Raw genomic sequence first — 13,387 nt, 5'->3', positions numbered from 1 at the left:
CACTTCCCTTTAATCCAAGCCTATTTATTGGCAATGCCAGCTCTCTGGAAGAAAATGTATCCTTTTCTCCACTTTTACTATTAATTCCCCTTTCTAATCCTGTCTGCCCTTATTTCTGGCTATTCTCTCCCCTTCCTTTTGCCTGTATAACAGGCTATACAGACAAATACTGGGCAGATGGTTAATCCAAGAGTTCATTAACACAGGAATTATTCAATTATTTATTGATGAAGATGTTCAAAGTCTCTTACTCTATTCTTTATTTTTTTCTAAGAAGTGTTCATAATGATTTAAAAAAAAAATCAAAGCGGGTCCAATAAATATGTGGCTTACCTGTAGATCTGGGTAATCTTCCATATTTGAATCATCATCAGAATAGCTTTCAGTATATCTCAGGGAAAAGAGGAAAAGAAATATTTTAAAGGCTTTTATCCCACAACATAAAAAAACTACACCCAAAACAAAAAAATATAGTGAGGCAAAATATTACGGTGGTTAATTAAGAGTCCAGGCTTTGGAATCAGAGAAATCTGGATTTAAAACCCAGCTTTACCAGTTACTAGTTCACTTAACCTCTCTCAGCCTCAGCTTTCTTATCTATAAAATGGAGATAACAAATAATGTCTACCTCACCAGGTTATTAGAAGATTAAATGAAAGCCTGCAAAGTCCTTAGCACACAGTAAATGCTTAATAAATTGTGGTTATCTTTATCCTAGCAATAAATAAAAGTGACAATAAATAAAAAGTGACAAAATTTCCATCAGATCCAAGAGTCTCACTTAGGAACATCAGATGCCAGTAGAAGAAATATTCCAGCAAGCCATAATTAAGCACTTCGAGTAACAAATTCACAAGTTTAATATGACCAAGCCATGAGACCAAATGTAACTTTTCCAAGTCTGTTCATGAGGAATGAAGGTAAAAAGAACCTTTCATACAATACAGAAAAAAACAAGCATAAATCCTAACAAGGACAAACTGAAAATGTAGTCTCAGTTCATTATAACTGAGTTGATACCTAATAGCATCAAGTAACTACAGGACTCTGCTACTATATAATATAATTTCTTTAGAAAATAATTAGATGAGAAAAGGACTGTTCCTAAGTAAAAAGGTTTACATGAATAGTATAACCGGCCTTCATAATTAAGACATGAATTCCTTTGTTACTCATCAAATTCAATTAATAGAATTTGGGGCATTTCTTTTTAGAAATTTTTTTTTATCTTGAGGTAATACTGCTTTATAATATTACACAAATTTCAAGTCTACATCATTGTGTTTTGATTTCCGTGTGGCTTACATCACGTTTACCACCCAAAGACTAATTACCATCCGTCACCATACACATGTGCCCTATCACTCCTTTTGCCCTCCTCCTTCCCCCCAGCCTTCCCCTCTGGTAACCACAAGTCTCTTTATCTGTTTGTTTGTTGTTGTTGTTATTGTTGTTTTTATCTTCCACTTATGAGTGAGATCATACAGTATTTGACTTTCTCTGTCTGACTTATTTCGCTTAGCATAATACCCTCAAGGTTCATCCATGTTGTTGCAAATGGCAAGATTTCACCTTTTTTATGGCTGAGTAGTATTCCATTCTGTGTATATACCACATCTTCTTTATCCATTTATCCATTGATGGGCATTTAGGTTGTTTCCAAGTCTTGGCTGTTGTGAATAATGCTCCAGTGAACATAGGGGTGCACAAATCTTTTCACATTCGTGTTTTCATGTTCTTTGGATAAATACCCAGAAGTGCAATAATAGCTGGATCATATGGTAGTTCTATTCTTAATTTTTTGAGGAATCTCCATACTGTTTTCCATAGTGGCTGCACCAGTTTGCATTCCCACCAGCAGTGTATGAGAGTTCCCTTCTCTCCACATCCTCTCCAACACATGCTATTTCTTGTCTTGTTAATTATAGCAGGACGTTTCTAATCAAGGTGAAGAAGGTGGATTATTTTAACTATCTGGAAAAATACTGTTTTGCCCTACAATTCATGCCCTACAAACAAAATTACTTACAAATGGATTAAAGAGTTAAGTGTGATGCCATAAAGGAACAAGTAAGAAGTATAGGTAATTATTCTATATGCTTTTGTGATAGAGGTCTTTCTAAGCATATCAGCATAAACCATAAAGGAAAAGACTAATAGATCTGACTAGGTAAAGATGTTGAACTTCTCTAATCAAAAGACACGATAAACAAAAATAAAAAGGCAAATGGCAAAATGGGATAAGCATTTGTAAAACATATAAAAAGAAGTGCTATTTTATACAAAGAGCTCTGACAACTATTAAGGAAAGTTCAAATACCTCTCAAATGAAAGACAAAACCCATAAGCAAGCAAATCACAAAGGAAATGTGGAACAGTCAAAAAGGGGCCAGCCCAGTAGCGCAAGCGGTTAAGTGTGCACACTCCGCTGCAGCAGCACAGGGTTGGCCAGTTCGGATCCCGGGCGCACACCGACGCACTGCTTGGCAAGCCATGCTGTGGCGGCGTCCCATATAAAGTGGAGGAAGATGGGCACGGATGTTAGCCCAGGGCCAGTCTTCCTCAGCAAAAAAAAAAAAAGGAGGATTGGCAGATGTTAGCAGAGGGCTGATCTCCTCACAAAAAAAAAGAAACAAAAAAGGGGCCAGCCCTGTGGCTTAGCGGTTAAGTGCGCGCACTCCACTACTGGCGGCCAGGGTTCAGATCCCGGGCGCGCACCAACGCACTGCTTGTCCGGCCATGCTGAGGCAGCATCCCACATACAGCAACTAGAAGGATGTGCAACTATGACATATAACTATCTACTGGGGCTTTGGGGAGAAAGGGGGAAAAAAAAGGAGGAGGATTGGCAATAGCTGTTAGCTCAGGGCTGGTCTTGCTCAGCAAAAAAAAAAAAAAAAGAAACAGTCAAAAAAACATTTAACCTCATTGGTTATTAAAAAAATTATAAGTAAAAGCAATATGATCACTTTTTTCCTATAAAACTAGCAAAGATTAAATAATAGTATAACTAGGATTGCAAGGGTGGAGAGAAATGCACTCTTCACACAAAGCTGTTGGGAGTATAAACTGAGGCAACTTTTTTTGGATGGAAACTCCAAATGTACCAGAAATCTTAAAAATATAAATCTCGGGGCCGGCCCGGTGGCGCAAGCGGTTAAGTGCGCGCGCTCCGCTGCGGCGGCCCGGGGTTCGCTGGTTCGGATCCCGGGCGCGCACCGACGCACTGCTTGGTAAGCCATGCTGTGGCGGCGTCCCATATAAAGTGGAGGAAGATGGGCACAGATGTTAGCCCAGGGCCGTCTTCCTCAGCAAAAAAAAAAGAGGAGGATTGGCGGATGTTAGCTCAGGGCTGATCTCCTCACAAAAAAAAAAAAAAAAAAAAAAAAATATATATAAATCTCTTTGACCCCAGAAATACCACTTCAGGAATTTAACATAAAAAATACCCCAAAGTAATAAGTACAGAGATATGCACTAAAGGATTATTTATTACACACAAAATAGTGTAAAACTGGAAACAACCAAACGTCTACAAATATGTAACTAGTTAAGAAAATTATGGTAAATCCAAATGAAAAAGAAGCAGCTATAATGAATGAAAAGGAACTATCACTACAGATCCTATAAACATTAGAAGGAAAACAGAATATTTTGAAACTTTATGCCAACAAATTCCACACCTTAGATGAAATTTACAAATTTCTTTAAAAGTACAATTTACCAACACTGACATAAGAAGAAAAAGAAAATGGGAATATCCCTATATCTGGCAAAATTAAATGTTACCAAAATCCTTCCAAAAAGAATACTCGAGGCCTAGATGAATTCTGGGTGAATTTTAATTAATACTCAAGAAAGAAATAATAGTAACATTACACAAACTTTTTCATAAAATAGACACAAAAAAACAACTTCCAACTAATATTAAAATTCAGACCAATATGAATATAGCTGCAAATATCTATAGAAAAAGATTAGCAAATAGAATTCAACAATACATAAAAAGGATAATATATCAGGACCAAATGGGGTTTATCCCAGGAATGCAAGACTGGCTTAACACTCAAAAATCAATGTAATTCACCAAATTAATAGAATAAAGGGAGAAAGCCATAATAAAATCTTCCAGTAAGGGCATAAAAAGCATTTGACAAATGTAATACCTATTCATGATAAAAACTCTCAGCAAACTAGGAACATTAGGAAACTTCCTCAATCTGATAAAGGGCATCTATAAAAAACCTATAGCTAACACCACACTTATGGTAAGAGATTATTTAAAATTCAAGACTGACTATACCAAGCGTTGGTAAAATGGAAAGGGTGGAACTCTCACATACTGCTGATGCAAAGGTAAAACGATACAAACAGTCTGGCAGTTTCTTATCAAGGTAAATATGCAGTTACCATCTGACTCAGCTATGCCACTCCTCGGCATTTACCAAGGGAAATGAAAACACTCTCCACGTAGAGTCTTCGACATAAGTGTTCATAGAGCTTTATTTTCAATAGCCAAAAAGAGGGAACAACCCAACTGTCCATCAATAGATAGATAAAAAAATCCTGGCATATCCTACGTACTCAGCAATAAAAAGCAATGAACTATTGACACACACAGCACTGATAAATCTCAAAATCATTATGCTGAGTGAAAGAATCCAGATTTACAAAGTATATACTGTATGATTCCATTTATATAAAATTCTAGAAAATGCAGGTAGTGACAGAAAGCAAATCAATGGCTGTCTGGGAATGGGGATGGAGGGAGAAATAAATTGCCAAGACACACAAGAAAACTTGTGGGGTTGATGCAAATGTTCAGTATCTTGCTTATGGTGATGGTTTTTTTTAAAAGTTCATTTGTTTTGTCAGGGTTTTTGTTTGTTTGTTTGTTTTTTTGTGAGGAAGATTGGCCTTAAGATAACATCCATTGCCAATCTTCCTCTCTTTTTGCTTGAGGAAGATTGGCCCTGAGCTAACATCTGTGCCAATCTTCCTCTATGTTTTCTATGTGGGTCGCCACCACAGCATGGCTTGAGGAGTGGTGTATGTCCATGCCCGGGATCCGAACCCATGAACCTGGGCCACTGAAGCGGAGCGCACCAAACTTAAACACTACGCTCCGGGGCCAGCCCCTATGGTGATGGTTTAATGACTAAATTCATGTCAAAACAATAAAATGTACACTTTAAAAATGTACAGCTTATTGTATATCAATTATACTGTAATAAGCTATAAAAAAAACCTCAGTAATATTATTTCTTAACAAAATTAATTGGCACCTTTTGATGTATCTGGCATTGTATTAGGGCAGAGAAAAACAAAGCTAACGAGACAGCTCTGCTGGTAATGCAAACAAGCAAACAAATAATCTCAACGCTATATGCTCCAAGTGTCATAACAAATATCTACAAGGAGGAGTTAAGGAAACACTAAGAAAGGAATCTAAGAAGGCCGGACAAAGGCAGTAACATAGGCTTGTGAAGGCTGACTCCTGAAGGCTGAGTGGGAGTTCGTGAAGGAGAGATGAACATTCCAGTTACAGAAAACCACCCATACAAAGGCACGGTCAAAGAAAGAATTTGACCTCTTTGGGGAATGGTGAGCACTCAGTACGTCTGAGGTAAAGGCCTGGAGAGGTTAGGTAAGTTTTATGCATTGCCTCACTGGCAATGAATAGCTATGGAAAGTTTTACAAGTAGGAATGTAATGTAATCAAGTCCGTGTTTTAGGAAAAAACCCTTCGTTTTGCAATCCTTACTCATTATCGTCTTCCCCTTGTCTTGCTCTTTTTGCCAGATGTTCATCTTCTAATTCTGTTATATCCTTAAGTTCTTTCTCACTACTAATTATGTTAAATACTGAAACAAAAAGAAAAATGTCATGAGCTAAAACACTTCTTTCTATAACTTTATTAATAATTCAGCTCTAACACTAAAAGACTCACCTTTTTCTACCTGTATCCTAAAAGCATTTCTTTTTCTTCGACCATAGTCTATACTGAAAAACGTAAGAAGAAGTTTAGTGCAGTGTTCTCTATCAGTATTATTCCATTAAGCCCAATCTAAATCAATCACCTAAATTTGCACTAACATATAATTATGTCACTGTACTCACACTGGTCATAAACCTATTTTCAAAGAACTTCTAGTTTATATTTTTACTACTATAATTTTTCTTGATTAGAGATGGTGTATAGCATCAGGAATACTGCCAACTTATACTGAAAAAGACAGAGAAGGGACGAAATGAAGGAAGGCTGTTGGACTTCTGGGAATCTACAGGACAGGCCAAAGGAGCTATCCAGCTGTGAATATGCGTTATCCTTCAAGAAAGGCAAAGAATGACTCTGAAGGAGGCTTGAGGTTGGCAGGGCTGTCACTGCCTCAGCCGGCCCAGGGGACACAGGCCTGGGGAGCAGCACTGTCTCCTCTTCGGTTCCAAAGGCAGGGAGCCATCCTAATGAGCCCACAGGACGGAGAACTCAGCCAAAGAGGATTATCCTTAAGATCGAGTAGAATTTGCCCTGCTAGGTTTCGGACTTCTTGAGACCATGATCCCTTTCTTCTTCTCTATTTCTCCCTTTTGGAATGAGAATGTCTATCCCCCATGCCTGTCCTACCACTGTATTTTGGAAGCAGACAGCTTGTTGTCTGGTTTCACAGGCTCACCGCTGGAGAGGAATTTTGCTTCGAGATCAATCATGCCTCCAGTCACATCCATACCTGACTTAGATGACATTTAGATGCGATTTTGGATTTAGAGTTGATACTGAAACGGGTTAAGACTCCTGGGGCTGCTGGGATAGAATGACTGTATTTGTATTTTCAAGTGAGAAAGATATGAATTTTGGAGGGTTAAGAGGGCAGAGTATTATAAGCTGAACTGTCTTCCTCCAAAATTCATATGCTGAAGCCCTAACTCTCAGTACCTCAGAATGTGAGTGCATTTGAAGATAGGGCCTTTAAACAGGTAACTAAGGTAAATGAGGTGATATAGGTGGGCCCTAATCCAGTATGACTGGTGTCTTTATGGAACAGATTAGGATACAGACATACCCACAGAGGAAAGACTACATGCAGACACAGGAAGAAGACAGCATCTGAAAGCCAAGGAGACAGACCTCACCAGAAACTAACCCTGCCAATGCCTTGATCTTGGACTTCTAGCCTCCACAACTGTGAGGAATTAAATTTTTGTTGGTTAAGCCACTCAGTCTGTGATTATGGCAGCCCCAGCAAACTAATATACAGACCAAGGAGAAGAAAAGAGAGACGCTGAAACATACAAAGCAGGGATAATTAACGAACAAGACACCAGAAGAGGTGGGATTAGAGACACAAGAGAAGGACTTAATGTTTAGTGGGAAGACTAAATGAGGGACACATTTCTAGATAGAGTCAGGAAGCTGAGAGAGATCACGCTTGATGGTTTTAATGTTGTTGGTTTTTTTTTGGTGAGGAAGATTCGCCCTGAGCTAACATCCATTGCCAATCCTCCTCTTTTTTTTGCTTGAGGAAGCAATTTTGCCGATCTTCCTCTGTTTTGCACGTGGGATGCCTCCACAACATAACTGATGAGTGAAGTAGGTCTGTGCCTGGGATCCGAACCCACAAACCCAGACCACCAAAGTGGAGTGCGTGGAACTTTAAACCACTCGGCCATGGGGCCAGCCCCCTGGGTTTAATTTTTTAATATAACAGTAAAGGAAGTAATATAATAACATCTCTGCCTCCTGACCAGACTGTCAAGTGCTGAAAGATAAGAAGCAGTACTTCCCCTTGGTAACAAGAATAGCTCCCTGCATATCACAGGTGATTGATAAATGGTTGTATAACTGAATTGAATTCCAAGCTTATGGGCTGGTGAACTAAGGCCAGTTATTAACATCAATTGGAAATTTAGGCAGGGTGGAAACTTTAAAAAGCGGCAGAAAAGAAAAGCACGCATCTGAAGACTACATTTCTTTACCTGTACATTCTTTGTAAATCAGATGCTAAGACACCAGTATCCACATATTTGCCACATCTGTTACTGGTGAGGTACTAAAACAGAAAATAGGATAAATATGAAACAATGTTTCAAACTCAGTGATTTTAATCGATGAATAAGAGATTGAGCTATTCAAACATACTATAATGTAAATGCTTCATTAATAAAGCATATCAGAAACATAAATAAAAATCACAAAATAACAGTCAAATCTGGAATCGGAGAATTTAATTGACATTATTAATCACTAAGACAACGCAATAACAATAACTAAGGTAGTAAGTGAAGGCTTCCTATATCCTAGGTTCCCAAACACCCCAGAACAAAGCATTAAACTCAAAAGGGCACCGAGGCTATTTTAAATTTGAGGGAACACAGCCATATTTGATACGTGTCCCATACTGCGGGAACCACTAGCCTGAGACAATTCATGGTTTCAATATTAAATCACTTTCTGATGACGTCATATCTTTGCAAAACTGGGTTTTCAGCAGCTGCTGTAATAAAAAACAAACACCATGCAAACATCAAGGTGGAATAGGAAGCGACAGCGGCAGTGTCAATCTGACTGCAAGGTGCGAGAAGGCGCACCGTGACCAAGAGACACACAAACCCCACCACTCAGTGACTGTGGCTTTTAAGTGATTGTGGTTATTTAAGAATGAAATACAAATATATTAATTTTCCTTCAATTTTATATATTATTTTTTTCAAAAAGCTACTAAGTTATTTGGACTAAATAGTTATTAAGTTGTTTGAAACTAACTACTTAATAAGCAGACCTATTAAATATTACTTTTGGCCTAGGATCACCATGAAAACACTATTCAGAAACTAGGGCCCTATGCACCTGTTCTAGGGGACTTTTATGCATTATCTCCTTTGGTTCTCACAATCCTATGAGGGAGATGTTAGTCTTCCCCATTTTATAAGAAGGAAGTTTAAATGAGGCTTTAAAAGGTTAACTACAGCCATGCGTTGCTTGACGATGGGGATACATCTGAGAAAGGCGTTGTTAGGCGATTTCGTGGTTGTGTGAACGTTGTAGAGTGTACTTACACAAACCTAGATGCAATAGCCCACTACACACCTAGACTATACGGTACTAATCTTATGGGACCACTGTCATATATGCGGTCCGTCACTGACCGAAACATCGTTATGCAGTGCACGACTATACTTACTGGGCAACACATTAAGTTACAGGGCAAGATTTCAAACCTGGACTAACTATTAACTTCCATGTTTCAATACTTGCTAGTTATCCAGTCCAGGTCCCCCACTTATATAGCAATTCTTCTCAAGACTCCCTAACACATGATAACAGTCTCTGCATAAGCGCCTGCAATGAGAAGAGACTAGGTATGCAAAGCTAGACTGTTCTAGTTAATCTCCCCTTCTCTGGACTCCCAGAGCATGCTGTCGTTTACTACAGTTAATTTGGAATTACACATGGCGTGTACATCTCATACCCACTACAAGTCAAAAACCTCCTTGATGGCAAGAGAAATAAAACCACTTTAATCTGCTAAGTTTTGGGGTAATTTGTTACGCAGCAACAGATAACTAATATGCTAGTTAAAAGTAGGCAAATGTACTACTTGTGGGAAGATGTCTAAAATGTACAGCTAAGTGAAAAAAGCAAGCAGTAGAACAGATGCAGAGGAGCCATTTGTGTGATTTTTTAAAAAATGAATACATACGTAAGTGCCTATATGCATACAAAATTTTTAAAAAGATACAAGAGAAACCCCTCGGTTACCTCTGGAGAAGTGTAGTAAAGATGAAAGGAAATCTTTCTTTTCATTTTATGCCCTTCTGTCTCTTTTATTTTAAACCATAAGAACTACTGCTTTTATAATGAACCAGAGTAAAAGCAATAGAGGGAAACTGATAATCTCCAACACTGAAGCGCCGTCAAGTGCAGACAGGACTGAGAAGAGGCCGCTGGATTCAGCCACTAGGAGTCACTGCTCAGACACCTGAATAAAGTGAAGCAGCAAGTTGTGGGAACATCCAGAGGAGAAGTAATTCAGTGAGCGAAATACAAGAGCACAAGCCCTGCACTTGGCATGTTTGAGAAGATCCATGTGGTTGGGACAGTGTAAGCAAGGGGGAGAGCAAAAGGACAAAAAAGTAGACATGGTCAGAATATGTAGGGCTTTGTAGGGTGGGTTTTACACCAGATGTCTGCGAGTCCACTGAAGGGTGCTGAGCAGGGCCCTGGCAAACTCCAATTTTCCCTTTAAAAGCATCTTCCTGAAATATCTGCCAATCATACATCCAACAAGGGGTTTATTTCCAAAATATATAAAGAACTCATACAACTCAACAACAAAAAGATGAACAACCTGATCAAAAATGGGCAGAGGATATGAACAGACATTTTTCCAAAGAAGATACACAGATAACCAACAGGCACATGAAAAGATGTTCAACATCCCTAATTGTTAGGGAAATGCAAATCAAAACTACAATGAGATATCACCTCACACCCATCAGAATGGCTATAATCACCAAGACAAGAAATAACAAGTGTTGAAGAGGATGTGGAGAAAAGGGAACTCTCATACACTGCTGGTGGGAGTGCAAACTGGTGCAGCCACTATGGAAAACCGTACGGAGATTTCTCAAAAAACTAAAAATAGAAACACCATATGATCCAGCTATTCCACTACTGGTTATTTATCCAAAAAACATGAAATCAACAATTCAAAAAGATATATGTACCCCTATGCTCACTGCAGCATTATTCACGATGGCCAAGGTGAGGGAAGCAATCCAAGTACCCATCAACAATGATGGAAACCTACTCAGTCATAAAAAGACAAAATTGTGCCATTTGCAACAAGTGAAATAAGTCAGACAGAGAAAGACAAATACTGTATGGTTTTACTCATATGTGGAAGATAAACACACACACACACATAGATAAGGAGAAGATTAGTGGTCACCAGAGGAAAAGGGGGTGGGGGGAGGGCAAAAGGCATAAAGGGGCACATGTGTATGGTGACAGACAAAAACTAGACTATCGGTGGTGAACACGATGCAATCTATACAGAAACTGAAATATAATAATGTACACCTGAAAAATACACAACGTTCAAAGCCAATATGACCTCAATAAAAAAACAATTTAACAAAAATAAATAAATAAAAATATTTTCTACAGCTCTAAAATAAATAAATATATAAATAAATAAATAAAAGAAAAGGATCTCCTTGGCAACTCTCTGGGGAACAGACTTTAGGTAAAACTAGAACCAGAGAGCTCAGCTAGGAGGTTAGTGCAATAGTCTAATAAAGAGATGGTAGTGGGCCGGCCCCGCGGCTTAGCAGTTAACTGCGTGCGCTCCGCTACTGGCGACCTGGGTTCACATCCCGGGGACGCACCAACACACTGCTTGTCCAGCCATGCTGAGGCAGCGTCCCACATACAGCAACTAGGAGGATGTGCAACTATGACATACAACTATCTACTGGGGCTTTGGGGGAAAAAAAAAGGAGGAGGATTGGCAACAGATGTTAGCTCAGAGCCGGTCTTCCTCCGCAAAAAGAGGAGGATTAGCATGGATTTTAGCTCAGGGCTGATCTTCCTCACAAAAAAAAAAAAAAGAGAGAGAGAGATGGTAGTTTGAACTAGGATGGTTGGAGGAGGAGATGGTAAAAAGTGGTTGGGTTTGGAGTATATTTTGAAGGTAAAGCCAAATAACTGTTGATTAATTGGTTATAGGAAGCAAAAGAAAGGAGTCAGAACGATTCTTAAGATTTTTGGCCTTAACAGGATGGATGGTGGTGTCATTTACTGAAATAGAAAACACTTAAGAAAGGACAGGTTTGGAGGAGAATATCACAAGTTCACTTCGGATATGTTATGTTGAAGATATCTGTCAGACGTTCAAGAGGAGATGTTGAGAAGGCAGTTGGATATATCAATCTGGAATTCAAGATAAAATCTGCACTGGAGATATAAATTTAGGAGTCATGAATATATAGACAGTATTTAAAGATATTAGACTGGATGAGATCACCTGGAAGTGTGGATAGATAAGAGAGAGCTACGAGGATGAAGAAAGAGGAGGTAAGAGCACAGGAGCTCCGTGCACTTCCAACATTTAGAGACTGGTAGGAAGAAAGGGATGCAAAAAGGAGACTGTATAGTGAGGTGGGGGGAAAAAAAAAGGAGAGTATATAGCTCCCAAAGTCTATTGTGAAGAAAAATCGCCCCCTCCTTCTAAGACTGCCTGCTGACTGTGGCATTCCAAGACATTTAACACACATTGCTTTCTACTGATAATTAAGAAAACGAAAAAGCCATAGGTAAAGTGCCTATTATAACGTCAGATCCGTGTTACTTACTCTTACTGTGTCGCAACCTGACCCCGAGTTTCCTGAAAACAGAAATTAATGTATTCTTTGTGGCCCCCAAAGCGCCTCGTAACAATGTGGGCGTCTGAAAAACGTTTCTGACCTAACTTCACAAGACAGGAAGATTTTAACTCAAAGGCTAGCTCCACCCTCCTTACGGATCTGGGCTGAGGTCGATCAGAGCCGAGCAAGCCCACCAGGCTGCACCCTCCCACGGTCCGGGGCTCCTCCTTGAAACCCCGCCCCACGGTGAAGAGCGCAAGCCTCACGGAGGAGTGGAACTGTCAACAGACCCACGCCCGAACCCAGACTGGGGCAAGGGGCTAGCGGAGTTCGGCCTGGGAGCAGCCCGGGAAAGGGCCAGCGGTGCCCTTGGGCACGAAGAGGGAGCACTGTGAGCCCCAGCCGTGCAGAATACCCACCTGGATGACTCGCTGCTTCAGCTTATTATCCACGAACCTTGCAGGTCTGGGCTTCATCGCGGACACTGTCCCCGCGGCCGGCTCCACGTGAACCGGGGACCTTCCCGGGGCTGCCCGCGGCGACCGCCGGGCCCGCTGCACCCGAAACGCGCCCCGCCCGGCCTAGCCCACGCCGCTCCCCTCAGGACTTTTGTCCCGCGAGTGAGGAAAAAAAAAACCCGAGAAAGAGGAGAAGTCTTGAAAACATCAGGGAGTTTCTAGGAGTCTTATTTTGCAGGCTTGTCCGACAGGTCCTGGATGACAAGGCCCCGTTTGAACAAGCTCAACTTTATTGTTCCCGGCTGTGCGGACACGTGCGCGCGGTGGCCGCCGGGAGGTTCCCACCTGGGCTCTGTCGCCAGTGTCTGTTGGTAAACTTGTTTCCTTCGTCGTGTTCCAGCTGTAACAGCCACACCCTGTTGGGTTACAAAGTTAGTCTTGGCCTGGAATCCTAACAAAATTAAAAGCTAGATATTTGGGACTGACGTTGTGGAAACCTTGTTTGTGACTCGTTTTACACTTTCCAGTTCTTTCCCTGAGACTTCATTCAGTCTTGCATTACT

At 40.2% G+C, this 13,387-nt stretch overlaps 1 protein-coding gene across 4 annotated transcripts in view; it reads right to left on the bottom strand.

Moving 5' to 3' along the window:
• Positions 1–13,052, bottom strand: part of NVL (nuclear VCP like) — a 117,044-nt gene extending 103,992 nt beyond the window's left edge. For 2 of the 4 annotated variants that reach the window (XR_009217127.1, XM_058533637.1), the window contains exons 1-5: positions 12,786–13,051; positions 7,975–8,048; positions 5,951–6,003; positions 5,765–5,864; positions 334–391 (exon numbers count right to left, since the gene is read on the bottom strand). Coding sequence is in view for 3 of the 4 variants with exons in the window: in XM_058533637.1 (XP_058389620.1) it covers positions 334–391; positions 5,765–5,864; positions 5,951–6,003; positions 7,975–8,048; positions 12,786–12,842 (342 nt within the window). In the remaining variant the exon portion in view is untranslated. Of the gene's footprint in view, positions 1–333; positions 392–5,764; positions 5,865–5,950; positions 6,004–7,974; positions 8,049–12,785 lie in introns of all 4 variants that reach the window. The other 2 variants (XM_058533636.1, XM_058533635.1) reach the window with 1 other exon arrangement.
• Between the last annotated feature and the right edge of the window lie 335 nt (positions 13,053–13,387).

This window comes from Diceros bicornis, chromosome 38 (assembly GCF_020826845.1).
Source record: "Diceros bicornis minor isolate mBicDic1 chromosome 38, mDicBic1.mat.cur, whole genome shotgun sequence".
NCBI classification, from domain to species: domain Eukaryota; kingdom Metazoa; phylum Chordata; class Mammalia; order Perissodactyla; family Rhinocerotidae; genus Diceros; species Diceros bicornis.
This window is presented reverse-complemented; position numbering and strand designations above follow the sequence as displayed.